At 42.5% G+C, this 17,500-nt stretch overlaps 1 protein-coding gene across 1 annotated transcript in view; it reads left to right on the top strand.

Annotated features, from left to right (window-relative positions):
• The window catches only part of grap2b (GRB2 related adaptor protein 2b), a 13,594-nt gene extending 9,878 nt beyond the window's left edge, over positions 1-3,716 (top strand). The window contains exons 6-8 of the mRNA XM_081380600.1: positions 2,393-2,446; positions 2,519-2,587; positions 2,864-3,716. Coding sequence (XP_081236726.1) covers positions 2,393-2,446; positions 2,519-2,587; positions 2,864-3,040 — 300 coding nt within the window. The 3' untranslated portion in view covers positions 3,041-3,716. The remainder of the gene's footprint in view (positions 1-2,392; positions 2,447-2,518; positions 2,588-2,863) is intronic.
• The last annotated feature ends 13,784 nt before the right edge of the window (positions 3,717-17,500 follow it).

Below are 17,500 nucleotides of genomic sequence, written 5' to 3'. Positions count from 1 at the left end.
GCCTGGATTTAATGAATAAGAAGAAAAATATAACAGACAATCATGGAGGCGCTCGCGCGGTCACTTGCATTGCACGTGAACTGGAGAACATCTCATCCTAACTTAACGAAAAACTCAAAGTATGCCTCACACAGACTTGAGAAATAGCCTACATCAAATACACAAAGCTTGAAATGTCTTTAAACGAAATAATTCTAAACGAAAAAAGAAACTCTCTGATTATGTAATCCATTAGGCCTATTTATGTGCATTTCTCACTATAGGCGCGTTCACACGGAGATAGCGATCGTCAACTTCATCTTGACGAGTTGATGAACTTGCAGCCGAGTCGACACTGTCAGAGAAAACACTTGTTTATTAATAAAAATCAATACACGCGTCACCGGATTTACAAATGCACATCTTGCTTGTTGCACGCTCACATATTATGTCGAAATAACGAGATATTGAAATAACATTATTATTAATCATAGCCTACATATTTTAGAATATTTGATTGAATGCTGAATGTTGCGCTTGTTCAATTTAATAAAATTAAAACTTTAATTGTGATCATTAACATAACTGAATATTAAATATTTAGTGGCGTCAATGATCTAGCACCCCCTCAGCACATGCGTTAAAAATTCTCTGGCGCCGCCCCTGCAGAGAAGCTATATGTAGGCAGTGTTTTTTTTTTGAGTCGCCGGATCCACCCCCCTCTGCGCTCCGGGACCTCCCACTTTACAAATTAAGCACTGCTTCCGTGTGCCTGACAACTGTGAGGGGGGTGAATTTTTTTCTAACTCGTTAGTTTAGATCGTATTTAGATATAAAATGTATGACAAATAAGGGCGTGGTTAACTTTGATTGACAGCTTGATTGACAGCTGATAACGAGCATAGGCAGCGCCAAGGAGAATGACAACATAAGAAGCGCCATTTTTTAATTTACAGTTGAAATATAATACTACTGTTTCTGTATCATGAAATGTAGTTTTAAGAGTTTTTCAGGCGAGAATGTAGTTGTTTAAATCTCAAATCTGTGGTTTATTTATAAAGATTTATGAAAATTGTATCCAGTTGTGAGATCCAGTGATGACCGGGCGCTCGGCGCTCATGTACCCCGCCTGGAACAGCCTTTCCTCGGCTAGTCGGTCTGAGGTTTGCCGCTGACTCTGGCGTCTCTGTAGTGGTTAAACATGAGATATAATTCGTCTTGTGTATATCTAACGGGCGATTTTTGGGCTCGTGAATCTATAATTTGTTCCCTGGCCAATCGTTTTGGCTGAGGGGAAGTTTCATAACTTTATAAGCTATTTAACTTTACCGTTGTATGGTTAGACTAGAGCGCTGATGTTTGACTGAATTGTTTGCTTTATTTGTATAGCTTCTTGTACCTTTTACTTATACTTTTATAATGGCTAATATTGATAAAAGTGAAATTGAACAAAAAGAGACTGGGTTGAGTTTTGTCATTTTAAATTTTAATACAACGAAGATGATCTGTAATGTTGTTTACTGCAACATCTGTTGTTTAGTACAAATGCACATATTGCCTGGACCATATTAAAATGTTAAATATTTTTATATTATATTTAAACGAAAAGAGGCAGGGTTGTGTTTTATATTTTGTTTTGTTATAAATAGGCTAACGTTATATGCAGTGAATATAATCAATACGTGTTGCCTGAACCACATTTGTGTGGCTATAATGTTTAAGATTTCTTAAAATGAAAATGAAAAGAGGCAGTTTGGTGTTTTATAACATATTTCGTTTTATTGTTGCCTAAAATATACATACAGAGATAACCGGAGTAATGTAGCAGAGCGAGCGGAGTGACGCGCGCAGTTCCATTTGCAGAATAACCGGACTCGCGTCCTTTACCCATATATGGATTGGTCAGAAGGTGGGCGGGGTTAGGATTTCCCAAGATGGCGCCGCCCATACCCCCCATAAACGGCCTCAAAACCGTTCTTCAGAAAGTCTATGGGTGACGTCACAGACGCTTTGTCCATATTTTTTACAGTCAATGATTCTGTCTTGATAATCTATAAATCACGTTCCCGGGGGCGGGGTTTATGTAAATTTGAGGGTTGGTGATGTCACTAACCCAGGAGGAATGTGGTGTAGTCTCTACCAGCTGTTTGTTGTAGTCCTTAAATAGAGATTTCTGTAAAAGCAAATATCTCCCTTTGCTCTGAACTTTGAGTGTTGTAACTTTGCAGATGTTGTTTATGGTCAAACAGCAACATTACACACTAACTAAAGTTAGAAAAGGCAAATCATAATGAAAGGTTATTTTGTTTCTTCATGTTCTCTCTCTCTCTCTCTCTCTCTCTCTCTCTCTCTCTCTCACTCACTCACTCACTCTCTCTTTCTCTCTCTCTCACTCACTCTCTCTCTCTCTCAGAGTCCATCTGATTACCCACACAAGAAGTCTACTGAAGCTCCGCCCATCTCTCAGGTACAGCCGCTGTCAATCATGTGACATCATTCTTCTGATGAGCTTCAGCCTGAACTCTGCTTATTCTTACAGGAGAGACAAAACTACAGAACACCAGCACCAGTGATGCCTCGCCCACCCGAGCCCTCACCACCAGCACAGGTACAACACACACACACACACACACACACACACACACACACACACTAATCCTACCCCTAAACCTACCCATCACACACACACACTCACACACACACACACACACACACACACACACACACACACACACACACACACACACACACACACACACACACACACTAATCCAACCCCTAAACCTACCCATCACATACACACACACGTAACCCTCTCTCCTCTCTCTGTGTGTGTGTGTGTGTGTGTGTGTGTGTGTGTGTGTGTGTGTGTGTGTGTGTGTAGGCGCCTGCTCTTCACGTTCGGGCTCTGTATGACTTCACTGCTGAGGACGCAGACGAGCTCAACTTCTACGCTGGAGATATAATAGAGGTTTTAGATCAGTCCGATCGTTCCTGGTGGAAAGGTCTTTTGCGCGGGAGAATCGGACTTTTCCCAGTCAACTACACCAATCCGGCTTGAGAATCCCAAACACAGACGTTCAGTTTATCATCGCTTTATCCTTCTGTTCTTCTGTCTTGATGTTGCGTATTAATGTTTTGTCCATATTTATAGTAGGCTTATATTCACAGCTGTGCAGTTAAGAAACACTTTTTCATCTTTTCATGAATGCAGTACTGGAACACACACACACTCATAGTCACACACACACACTCATAGTCACACACACACACACACACACACACACACACACACACACACACACACACACACTCACAGCCACACTCTCTCACACACATTCTTAAACTCACACACTCTCTCTCACATACACATACATACTCATTCACACACTCTCTCTCTCTCACTCACACACACACACACACACACACACACACACACTCTCTCACACACACACACACACACACACATACTCTCTCATACACACACACACTCTCTCTCTCTCTCTCTCTCTCTCTCTCATACACACACACACCTGTAAAGCTGAGCTCTTCCTGTACAGAGATTTGAAAAAAATAATTGCATGTTCCGATTCACAAACAAGTTTATGAATTCTTCAAAATTGTTATGATCCTCTCGATATGGACGAAATATGGATGTGCATGAAATGTTCCTGAGATATGATCTTTATCCAAGTAATTAATAAATACATTCATATTTACTGTAATATATCACAGGCAAATGTGTCATGACTTATTGAATGAATGGTTTGGTTTCAATTTTCCAGTATTTTTGTAACATCAGAATCCTCTTGATTAGTGCCTGTTATTCCAAAGCGAAACGTCTGTGTGAAATGCATCACATCCCGAATCCTGAACACAAGCAAATGCATTTAATCTCGATTCAACATATTGCAGTTCAAAATATCATGATATTGGAGATCAAAGAGATTGAGCAAAAACACAGAAGGAAATTATTAACAACCAAACCACATCAGAGATCAGATCTGAATCACGGAAGGGAACAGACGAAAGTGAAACTGATGCTACAGTTCAACTCAAGAATTAAAGACTCTTCACTAGTTATCATATGTCAGCGATCACGTTTATAGTTATTGTTTTTATTAATAGAGAAAGTGCAGAGACAGGAAATGTCTGTATAAACTGAGAGTCTAATATTTCATCCGTTATCCATGAGAATGCATGAACTGAAAAAACATGTTGAACGGAAGTAAGTCTGACAAACGCAGAAATGTAAATATTTTATTAAGTCATTTTTAATGTGGACATGAGAAGGAGAAGTTATACCTTTAAGTGTTCAAATACATTTAGGAGCCACAGTCAAACCAAAATGTATTCAGACTCCTTCAACATTTCTCACATTATGAGTTTATTCGCTATAGTTTAGAAAATGGTAATAAAATATGAGCAGAACTCAGAGTTATGAACTTGATATTTGACTGGTTTTGTCCGTCCTTCTGTTAGACTGTCTCACACATGAATTATGTTGAATATCTGTCAGCTGTTAAATTTAACTACACAATTAGATAATACCAGTTTAGCTCAACCAATCACCAAGCAATGCTTCATTGTGTTCAGTCTGTGTGTAAAAAGAGCATTAGCAATTAAAGAAAACACACTTCAGCAAAACATGATCAGCTCAAAGTGTCCCAATCATTATTGGTCCAAAATCTTTATACATTTTACTGGTAGTCACTGAATGAAGAATATTTGGGTATAATATGTCACAGTTTGCTTTATTTTGCTCTCCTCACTTACATAAATGAACTATAGTGTCCTGCACACACTAGTAAAAAAATATCAAAAATTATAAATAGTGTCTGCATAATTTTTGGTTTGACTGAGTATTACAAATGGGTCGTTCCTGGGATTCTGTGCCTTTTGTGTCCCCAGTAAACATCATGATCTTACTGCCTTTAAATGTTGAATGATAACAATCAAGATGCTCGATTATTTTAACTGTCTATTTTCTTACCAATTTTATCTTTTAAATTTGATGTGGTCAACCTTAGTACGTCCACCCTGTTAAGGGAAATATGAAAAAAAGTTAGTAGGAAAATCATCTTTTTTTAAAGTACAGTTTTAAAGAATTCTTATGCATTGTAAACAAATGAAACATTGAAAAACATAGTCCACCTGTGAGTGTCCACCCTGTTAGTGTCCACGTGTTAGTGTCAACCTGTTAGTGTCCACCCTGTTAGTGTTCACCCTGTTAGAGTCAGGGCGGACACTAACAGGCGGACACTAACAGGGCAGACCTTTTAGTGTCCATGTTAGTGTTACATCCATTCTTTATATCACTTCTACCTTGTTATCAGTTTGTCCATCCTGTTATTATTAGAGATGGGGTACTCAAACTCGGACTCGAGTCCAATTTTGAATGAACTCGGACTTGTCACGCACTCGGGTGAATTTGTACTCGGGCTTGACACAGACTCGGACATTTTAGACTCGGAAAATTTGCCGAGAACAGTCGAGTCCTGGCACTGGAGGACACACTATTTTATATTTCAAAAACGAAACAAAGCGAACGTTACGTCTCCGGTTACTTGACTGTAACCTTGTTCCCTGAGAAAGCGGAACGAGATGCTGCGCTGCTCAGCGCATTGGGAACGTCTTTAGTCGTGACCAGTTGTGAATATTGTGTGTAACACGTCGATAGAATTGACCCGGAGGTAATATAGCCTCGGTCGATGACGTCATCGGCGCGCACCCGCAACACGAGGCTATAAATAGATGAGCCACAGGTGCATCGTCAGGATATTTTGTCTGAAGAGCAGTCCTGGGACATCTTCAGCACGGCAAAGTAGCGCAGCATCTCGTTCCGCTTTCTCAGGGAACAAGGTTACAGTCAAGTAACCGGAGACGTTCCCTTTCGAAAGCTACAATCGATGCTGCGCTGCTCAGCGCATTGGGAACGAGAATACCCACGCCGCCGTGCTTGAACATGTCTGGACCCCCACGGTTGTGCATGTGTGTTTCACAAGAACGCAAGAAGGCCTAGACATTAGCTTGTGATGTCGACTCAAGGACATGAGAGCCCGGAGTGGCATGAACATCCAAACTATAAAATCTTATGAATGTGTGCGGAGAGGACCAACCTGCCGCATCACAAACCTGTTGTAGGGGGGCACCTCTTGCCAAAGCACTAGAAGATGCGACCCCCCTGGTGGAGTGAGCCCTAAGACCTTTAGGCGAAGCTTGACCGCGCGCCTCATAAGCAAGAGCAATAGCATCCCTAACCCAATGAGACATGGTCTGCTTGGTGGCAGCTGATCCTTTGTTACTACCACCATAACAGACGAAGAGTTGCTCTGACTTACGCCACTGGCTAGTGCGGTGGACGTAAGCCTGAAGAGCACGAACTGGACACAGTCTGTGAGATTTCTCCTGCTCCGGCGTTGTGAACGGTGGAGGGCAGAAGGCTTCTAAAATGACCGGATGTACAGCCGAAAATGGAACCTTAGGCAGGTAATCAGGATGAGGATGCAAAATCACTTTCACCATTCCTGGGGCAAAGTCTAAGCAGGATGGAGAGATAGACAGAGCCTGCATATCCCCAATTCTCTTCAAGGAAGTTATTGCCATTAGAAAAAACATTTTTAGAGTCAGAAGTTTATCAGACGCTGATTCTATAGGTTCAAAGGGGGTGTCAACCAGACCCTCGAGAACTGTAGCTAAGTCCCATGAAGGGATCTTGGTTTTTACTGGAGGCCTCAGTCGCCTGGCCCCACGAAGGAAGCGAGAGAGCAGAGGGTGTCTCCCGAGCGGAGCCCCGTCTACCAAGGCGTGGCAAGCCGAAAGAGCGGCCACATAAACCTTAAGAGTAGCAGGGCATGTGCCCGTTGACAATTTCTCTTGCATGAAGTCCAGCACTGAAGCAACCTGGCAGTTGACTGGATCCACATTGTGTACAACACACCATCTTTCAAAAACACCCCATTTCTTGGCATAACTTTGTCTAGTGGAGGAAGCCCTAGCACTTAGAATGGTCTCAATAACGGCAGGCGAAAGCCCAGTGTCCCTCAGTTGGTTCCCATCAGGGGCCAAACGTGAAGATTCCACAGGTCGGGCCTGGGATGGAATATCGTGCCCTCCGCCTGAGACAGAAGGTCCCTCCTCTCCGGAATCGCCCACGGCGAGCCGTCGAGGAGAGATATTATCTCCGAGAACCATACTCTGTTCGGCCAACGCGGCGCTATCAGTAAGAGGCAAGACCCTTGTTGGCGAACCCTGGCTAGAACTCCCGGGAGCAGAGAAACTGGAGGAAACGCATACAGGCGCATTTTGGGCCATGTGTGCGCCATCGCATCCAGACCCAGAGGAGCTGGGTGACTCAGAGAGAAGTAAAGGGGACATTGCGCTGTCTGTTGTGAGGCGAAGAGGTCCACCTCCGCTTTGTAAAATTTGGTCCAAATCTGTTTCACTACTTCCGGGTGGAGTTTCCATTCCCCCGTCGGTAGTGTCTGTCTGGACAGTAAATCTGCTCCCACATTCATATGCCCTGGAATGTATACTGCCCTGAGTGACAGGAACTTGTCCTGGGCCCAGAGAAAAATCTGCCTCGCTATTCTGTTCAGATTGCGTGAGCGCAGACCTCCCTGGTGATTTATATAAGAGACTGCAGCTGTGTTGTCCACCCGCACTAGGACATGACAACCCCTCAATTGATGGAGAAAATATTTCAGAGCCAGAAATACGGCCATCAGCTCGAGGCAATTGATGTGCCAATCGAGCTGATGGCCCTCCCATTCCCCTTGAGCTGGACGGCCACCTAAGACCGCTCCCCAGCCCATCAGGGAGGCGTCCGTCGTTAGCAGTCTGCGACGACACGGCGCCCCTAGAGTGGGACCCAAGGTTAGGAACCGGGGTCTGAGCCACAGAGATAGTGTACGAAGCCCGCGGCGCGTCACTTTTATTTGCCTTTGAGGATTGGCTCTTGGATGAAACCCTCTGGCTTTTAGCCACAACTGAAACGGTCTCATGTGCAACAGCCCCAGAGGAATCACCGTGGAGGCTGATGCCATGAGACCCAACATTCTTTGATACTGACGAACAGTACGAACTTGGCCTAGCTTGACTTTGGTCATGGTCTGCCGTATGGTCTCGACTCGAGCAGGAGACATTTGTGCCCGCATCGTAACCGAATCCCATACGATCCCGAGATAATTCGTTCTCTGAGCAGGAGAAAGAACACTTTTCTTGGTGTTGAGCTTCAGCCCTAGAGAAACTAGATGAGCTAACACGATATCTCTGTGTTGGAGCGCCATCTCTCGAGATTGTGCTAGAATTAACCAATCGTCTATGTAATTCAAAATGCGAATGCCCCGGAGTCGCATTGGAGCCAGTGCTGCATCCATGCACTTTGTGTATGTGCGGGGTGACAGTGCTAGACCGAACGGAAGAACCCGAAATTGGTACGCTTCGCCCCCGAAAGCGAACCTCAGGAATTTCCTGTGTTGTGGCAATATTTCTATGTGAAAATATGCGTCCTTCAGATCGATCGTGACGAACCAATCGTGATGTTGTATTTGCGACACGACCGTCTTGACGGTTAACATCTTGAACTTGAGTGCTTTGACTGTGCGGTTTAAGCCTCGAAGATCTAAGATTGGACGCAACCCCCCATCCTTTTTGGGTACTAGGAAGTATCTGCTGTAATAACCTGACTCCCTCTCTGGAAGAGGAACATGTTCTATGGCCTCTTTGATCAGAAGAGTTTGCAGCTCTTGCAACAGTACATGCATCTGCTCCGGTTTCACGGTAGTGAAAATCACGCCGTTGAAACGCGGAGGACGACGAATAAATTGGATTCTGTATCCTAACTGTACTGTGCTTAATACCCACGCAGAAACGCCCGGCAGAAGTTTCCACGCTGCCAGACTTTCCGAGAGTGGTATTAATTTTAATACTTCCTTTTGAGGGGATATTAGATGTTCCGTGTCCAGAATGACGGCCGGAAACGACGGAACATCTAATATTTCGCTGGAAACCGCTGCCCCCCGAGGCACGAGAGGTGGCGGGGATGGAGTGGTTTTGTGAGGGTAGCGGGAAGGGGCGAAGAGATCTTGAACGCGCCCCATCCCGCGGGGGACTACCCCCACTAGATTGGGCGCCAGACCATCAGGACTTTCTCTTTTTATTGATAATAGTCCTGAGGTCTGGTCTGGGAGGTTGCTGAGTCTGACGAGTCTGTCTCCAGTCTTTCTGAGGGGGAGCACGACTTGCCACACTCTGCTTCTTCTCCTCCCTAGCTTTTGAAGGACCGGGGCGGGGCTGGGTGGCCGACGGCCCCTCCCCTTGAGTGCGGCGAGGAAGGAACTGAACATACGCCTCTTCATGTTTTTTTACGTCCTTAAACCTATTGACGACCGTATTAACGGAATCGCCGAATAAGCCTGATGGTGACACAAGTGAGTCTAATAAAAAAACACGATCTTTGTCTCTGATGCCAGTGAGATTGAGCCACAGGTGCCTCTCCGTGCTGACCAAAGCGGACATAGAACGGCCGATGGCGCGAGCCGTTTGCTTGGTCGCGCGAAGAGACAGGTCTGTGGCTCGGCGCAGTTCAGAAAACGCTTCCTCATCGATCGTATTGCCTGCACTCAAATCCTTCAACAGGTCAGCCTGGTACGCCTGTAACACTGCCATAGTGTGCAGCGCAGCACCAGCCTGACCTGCAGCTTGATAAGCTTTCCCTACGAGCGCTGATGTTATTCTACATGGCTTCGAAGGGAGGGTAGGTCTCTTTAACGAAGATGCCGCGCCAGGCGAGAGATAGCCCGCGAGCGTCTCTTCAACCTGTGGCATCTCCGTATACCCCCGCGACTTCGCACCCACGATAGTCGAAAAAGTCGACGTCGAGGGTACAAAGACACGGGAAGTATATGGTTTACTCCATGACTTAGATAGTTCGTCATGGAGGTCCTCGAAAAAGGGGAGAGACTGATGTTGCGTTCTCTCCCCCTTGCCACCGGACAGAAACCTATCCCCTAGCTTAGACTGTTTGGGGGTCTCTTGTTCGCGTGGCCAGTCAAGCTGTAACCTGGCCACCGCGCGAGTAACCACCTCGAGTAATTCCTCGACAGATCTTTTATCACGAGTGGAATGCTCAGAGGCGGGCTGCTCGCGGTCCGAAGACCCAAGAGATATATCATCCCCCTCGTGAACCGAAGAGGCGCCGGAGCGCGCTTCGAGATCACCAGGAGGGATGCGTGGATCTGGTGATGCAGCAAGCGAAAGGGACGGACCCGTCTCTTGCTCATCATGCAGATCCATACGAGAGCCCCACGATGGTAATGCGGGTGCGGACTGGAAATAGTTCAGACGGGAGCGAAGCATCTTAACTGTGAGCTGGTCACAATGCTCGCACCCGCCTTTCTCTATAGCCAGAACCGCGTGCTCTTCCCCCAAACAAACAAAACAGTAATCGTGTGTATCCAGCTCAGACATGGGACGGGAGCATGGAGGAACACAACGCTTACTGATTTGTTGGCTCATTTCTCTTTCTTTTTTTACTTTTTAAACTCTTTGTTGTAACGTGAGAGAAAAAGATTTGAGAATGAGAAATTTCTGCACACTGCCTGACAAAAACTAACTCCTAACAAAGATCTGAGAACAGATGAGAGTAGAGAGAGTGTTTTCAACGCACACATGCACAGAATGGTCTGAAGACAAAAGACCTGACGATGCACCTGTGGCTCATCTATTTATAGCCTCGTGTTGCGGGTGCGCGCCGATGACGTCATCGACCGAGGCTATATTACCTCCGGGTCAATTCTATCGACGTGTTACACACAATATTCACAACTGGTCACGACTAAAGACGTTCCCAATGCGCTGAGCAGCGCAGCATCGATTGTAGCTTTCGAAAGGGAACTTACATTGTGTTGTTTCAGCGTTGAGCATTGTAGCCAATCACAGACATGTATATTACGCGCATGAACGCAGTGGCAAATCAGAGGCGTTTAGAGTCACCATGCATGCGGAGAATTCACTCAAAATGTTCAGAATCAGCGCAAACTTTATCCTTTCGCAAATCCCCTCATAAACAACAAAGTCTAGACGTGATGTAAATAAGAGATTCACTGTGCAGTGCGGACAACTTCAGTGTTTATGACAAGAGTTTCAGTGAGAGTGCAGAGCGCGGTAAGTAAGTGATGGCTTAAAGGGAGCGCTATTGACGATCTAAATAATAGTTTTGTTTTTCATGCTTCTAGAGGACCAGTGGTTACATTCACACTGTAAAGTTTAAGGAGTGATAAACTGCATTTAAATGTGGGAGTGAACCCACTAAATTATAGTCCTGTGAGTCATGAAAATTGCGATGATTTGACATAGTAACCATAGCAACATGAGAACGTGATAACCATTGCAACATTTTGGGGTCTAATAATTTTTGTTACATTTATACTTTAGTCATAAGTTTATATATGAGCGTGTCTCGTTTACCAACGAGCGTGTCGGAGCCGTCGTGTTGCACGCGGGAGTGAACAATATCAGGCTGCGGCAGATGGAGGTTCTGAAGAAAGACTTCAGGAGCCTGATCGATACGGTACGCAGCACATCGCTTGAAAAAACGATCATTGTGTCTGGACCGCTTCCCACGTACCGACAAGGGCATGAAAAGTTCAGTAGATTATTCGCGCTAAATGAATGGTTAATGTCAAGGTGGAATGAGCAGAAACTGCTCTTTGTAAATAAATGGAATCTGTTTTGGGAGCGTCCTAGGCTCTTCCGCGCTGATGGCTTACACCCAAACAGATTCGGAGCAGATCTTCTGTCTGATAACATTTCCAAGTCGTTAAATACCGTTTGACTAGTAACCAAAAGTCCAAATTACAGTCTCTGCTGCACCAACTAAATTGATATAAATACTAGTGTAGAACATTGCATAGAAACTGTGTCTATTCCTCGTTTAGTGAGATCAAATAATAAATCTACTGCAGGATCTAGGAAAAATCTAATTGTTATTAAAACAGAAAATGTTGCTATTAGTAAACAAAAACAATTTCTAAAGCTAGGTCTTCTAAACATTAGATCACTCACACCTAAGGCAGTTATTGTAAATGAAATAGTCACAGACAATAGCATCGATGTACTTTGCCTTACTGAAACCTGGCTTAAACCAAATGATTATTTCGGTCTTAATGAGTCTACTCCTCCTGGATACTTCTATAAGCATGAGCCCCGTCTGATTGGTCGTGGCGGTGGTGTTGCAACAATCTATAGAGATATTCTTAATGTTACCCAGAAAACAGGTGACAAGTTTAATTCGTTTGAAGTACTTGTACTAAATGTTACGCTCTCAGATGTAAGAAAAAAATCCCTATTATCTCTAGCCTTGGCTACCGTATATAGACCGCCTGGGCCTTACGCTGATTTCCTAAAAGAGTTTGCAGATTTTCTCTCAGATCTATTGGTCAACGTCGATAAAGCATTAATTGTTGGAGATTTTAACATACACGTAGATAATACAAATGATGCTTTAGGGACAACGTTTACAGATTTATTAAACTCCTTTGGGGTCAAGCAAAACGTCACTGGTCCCACTCATCGTCTTAATCATACACTCGATTTAATTATATCACATGGAACCGATCCAACCGATATAGATATCATTCCACAAAGTGATGAAGTCACTGACCATTACATGGGAACTTGCATATTACGTACTTCTGTAATATATCATGCTGCGCCGCGTTATCGACCAGGCAGAACAATCCTCCCATCCATCATAGATTATTTTTCAAATAGCTTATCTGATCTGTCTCTACTGCTGCCTGAACCCAAACAAACAGATGAACTAGAAGAACTAACTAGCACTATGAGCACCATTCTCTCCAGAACATTGGATATTGTTGCACCCGTTAAATTAAAAAAGGTCAGAGAGAAAAAATTTAAGCACCATGGTACAACAATACTACGCATGTTCTAAAGAGAGAAACCCATAATTTAGAGCAAATGGAAACAAACTAATTTAGAGGTCTTTAGAATCGTGTGGAAAGACAGTATGTCACGTTATAAAAAGGCCCTAAAAGCGGCCAGGGCTGAGCACCTCAGCAAACTAATAGAAAACAACCAAAATAATCCTAGGTTTTTATTTAACACCGTGGCTAGACTAAAAAATAAACATGCGTCACCGGAACAAAATATCCCGTTACAGTTTAGTAGTAATGATTTCATGAACTTCTTCACTGAGAAAATAGAAAGCATCAGAACCACAATTGTAAACGTTAAATCTTCAATCGCACCTTATTATTCAGCCTCAATTATCACCCCGCAAGAACAATTACAGTGCTTTACAACTATAGGACAAATAGAGTTAAATAAACTTATCACTTCCTCTAAAACAACAACATGTTTGTTAGATCCTATACCAACTAAACTACTGAAAGAAGTGTTACCTGTAGTGGAAGAGTCTCTCCTCAACATTATTAACTCATCTTTATCTTTAGGTCATGTTCCAAGAGCATTTAAACTGGCAGTTATAAAACCTCTCATTAAGAAACCACAATTAGACCCACATAATCTAGCAAATTATAGACCCATTTCAAATCTTCCATTTATGTCTAAAATATTAGAAAAAGTTGTGTCCGCTCAACTGGGCTCGTTCTTGCAAGAAAATGACATCTATGAAAAGTTTCAGTCTGGTTTTAGACCGCATCATAGCACTAAAACTGCGCTCGTTAAAATCACAAATGATTTACTTTTAGCTTCTGACCAAGGCTGTATCTCAATACTAGTTTTACTTGATCTTAGTGCTGCGTTCGATACTATAGATCACACAATACTCTTAGATCGACTACAAAATTATACTGGTGTTCAAGGACAAGCATTAAGCTGGTTCAGATCATACTTATCAGACCGCTACCATTTTGTCTATTTAAATGGAGAAAAATCGATCATAACTTCAGTAAACTATGGAGTGCCGCAGGGATCTGTGTTAGGCCCTCTGTTATTCTCAATATATATGTTGCCACTTGGAAATATTATAAGGAAACATGGAATTAGTTTCCATTGTTATGCTGATGACACTCAAATCTATATTTCATCACGGCCAGATGAAAACGCTAAATTATCCAAATTGACAGAGTGTGTTAAAGATATAAAAGATTGGATGACGCACAATTTTCTTTTATTAAATCCAGACAAGACAGAGGTACTAATCATCGGTTCAAAAAACCGCCCACAAAACCTCTCACAATACAACTTTAACATAGTAGGATGTCCTGTTACTTCATCCTCTACAGTAAAAGACCTGGGTGTTATATTAGACTGCAACCTGTCTTTTGAAAATCATATTACATATGTTACAAGAACAGCATTCTTCCACCTTAGAAACATTGCTAAGCTACGTAATATCCTATCAGTTTCTGATGCAGAAAAGTTAGTTCATGCATTCATGACCTCGAGACTAGATTACTGTAATGCTTTATTAGCTGGTTGTCCTGCATCCTCAATAAACAAGCTACAGTTAGTCCAAAATGCCACCGCTAGAGTTGTTACTAGATCAAGAAAATATGATCATATAACACCGATTTTAATATCACTACATTGGTTACTTATAAAGTCCCGTATTAACTACAAGGTATTGCTAATGACTTATAAAGCCCTAAACGGCTTAGCTCCAGTCTATTTAACCGATCTTCTATCGCCCATTAATCCATCGCGCTCTTTAAGGTCACTAAATTCGAGGCTTTTGGTCAAACCTAGGATATCCAGATCCACCAAAGGAGGGAGAGCATTTTCACATTTAGCTCCAAAACTCTGGAATAGTCTTCCGGATACTGTTCGTTGCTCAGACTCGCTCTCCCAGTTTAAAACTAGATTAAAGACGCATCTATTCAGCCAGGCATTCAAATAATATTTTTAATCTTACAGTTAAATCTGGTCTCTAGTTTATAAACGCCAGAGGAGAACTGGCCCCCGACTGAGCCTGGGTTCTCCCAAGGTTTTTTTCTCCATTAGGTCACCTGATGGAGTTTTTCGGTTCCTTGCCACTGTTGCCTTTGGCTTGCTCAATTGGGGATTTTTGGGGATATTTAATTTTAATTTTATCAATCAATGAATTCCATTAGAAACAAACGTTGTTGTATTATTTTAATTTAATACTGTAAAGCTGCTTTGATACAATCTGTATTGTGAAAAGCGCTATACAAATACACTTGACTTGACTTGACATACACCTTGCAGAACCTCCAAAATGTTATTTTTATTTATTTTTTAATAATAAGGATCATAAAAACGTTTTTCTTTTTATAATACTGCCCTGAAAAAGCTTTTTCACATTACAGATGTTTAAAGGGTTACTTCAGGATTTAGCATTAAGCTTTGTATTAGTAGAAAACCTGTAGTATTTTCGAATTACCATGCTTTCCACTCTCATATCCCCCTGAGACAAGAGATTTATGTATTTTTTGTCTGGAAAAAATCCTCCGATGACGCAAAAAGCGTCATTTTGCGTCATCGGAGGATTTTCTGTCCAGAGGCTAAAGACTACAGCCAGTAGATGGCGCTGTTCCGCATGTGTTCAACCCGCCCATAGGGGGTGGGATCTCACTCAGAATGTACACATAGTGTCAGCCGTCTTTCTTTGGAAGCTAAGCTAGCAGGCTCTTGTTCTGTGGAGAAAGCTGAATAGTAGGAGAAAGCTGAGTAAATAACCATCCTCCTTTTCCCGGACTTGTCCGGAGGGCGAGATCGTTCAAAATGTCCGGGATTCAGCTTTTGCTTTCTGCGGTCGCCATTCATTGTTTACATGCAGACCTTTCAATCTAACTGAATTCATTCCGATTGGTGAATCTGAATGTAGTGTTTACATGAACGCTAAATAAGTGATCGGTTGATGTGCGTTTTACCATTGCTAAGAAAAATTCCCGCTCCTCCGTGAGAGATGCGAGACCCGGCGCGTCTCAGTAATGACGCCACAGGCCTCGCGCTGTTCTCCCGCGGCCGTCAGCCTCGTCCTGCTCGCCACAGTAAACATGATGAATGGCGACTGTAGAACGCAAAAGCCGAATCCCGGACATTTTGGACGATCTCTAAATCCCTCGCAAACTCATCACTTACTTAGGCTAGCCTTGTTGTTTACAACTGCACACTCTTACCGGTAGGCGTGGCCTCCTAAGGCAGCTAAGCAAGTGCATTCTGGGAGTTGTTGTCTTTCATCCACATAAGCCAAAAATACATTTTCTGGCTTTTCTCAGTCTAGAAAGCTCCAAATTCAAAAATTTCTTCACGTTTCTTCTACTTAAATGACCTATTTTAAATACACATTCATCTTCCCAGAGGTGAAGTATCCCTTTAAGTATAGCCTAGTCCACAAGACAAAATACAAACACAAAATACAAGACAAATTACACAAGCTTGATTTTTAATACTGTGTGTCATTACCTGAATGATCCACAATTGTTTTTTTGTTTGTTTGTTTTTGTTTGTAATTGTTGTTCATGAGTCCCTTGTTTGTCCCGAACAGTTAAACTGCCCAGTGGTCTTCAGAAAAATCCTCAAGCTCCTGCACATTCATTGCTCTTCCAGCATCTTCTGCATATTTGACTCTTTACTAGCAGTGATTGTATGATTTTGAGATCCATCTTTTCACACTGGTGACAACTGAAAGACTCATACACAACTATTACAAACACTGCAAACATTCAGTGATGCTCAAGAAGGAAACATCCATTCAGAGCCAGGCCATGTAAATTGGTGTAAATTGTTCTTATTTTGTTTAAAAGGTCATTAATTAATTTAATACTGCCCTTCAGAGGCTAAATACGATATTAACATGTAAAAGAAAATAAGAAAAATGTACACATCACCATCTTCTTGCTCAAACGTTTACCCCTGGCTCTGCATCGTGTTGCATTCTTGAGCATTACCTTGCAGATTCTGAATAATGTGACCATTCAGTGAAAATTGAACAGACAAATTCAAGGTTATCTTGGCTAGAGTGTGTTACTCATAGCCGGACTATATCGGGCCTATTAAACTAGACGGTGAAATGACGGATATTGCTTGATTTTAGCTTTTCAATTGAACACTCTGCTGTTGTCTCTTACCTCATTTTTATCTGTCCCTAACAGGGTGAACATTTTTGATCTTCCATTTCATTTATTTTGTTTAATTTACCTGAGCTTGACCAGAATATTTGTTCAAATGTTTTACATCAGCCTATCACAACTACACAATTTTCTTTTAAAAACTGAGTTTGATTTTCTACATTTTATGATGGCCAAAAGCAATTTTGCGTTTAAAAGACACCTAATAGCGTCCAAACACAGCCCTGACATCATAGGCTAAAACAAGGCAAAATTTGGGCTGTCTGAAAATTTAATAGACGTCTAAATCATTGAATCAAATGAAACCAAACACATTGTAATCACTGTTTACTTTGCTTGCATGATGGAAAATCATACATCCCGCAAGTTATTAGGGTAAAAACGACATGATGTCACCAAATTCAAGGTTATTTTGTTTATGTGTTACTCACAGCTGGACTATA

Source organism: Scardinius erythrophthalmus, assembly GCF_964197995.2.
Source record: "Scardinius erythrophthalmus genome assembly, chromosome: 12".
NCBI classification, from domain to species: Eukaryota; Metazoa; Chordata; class Actinopteri; order Cypriniformes; family Leuciscidae; genus Scardinius; species Scardinius erythrophthalmus.
This window is presented reverse-complemented; position numbering and strand designations above follow the sequence as displayed.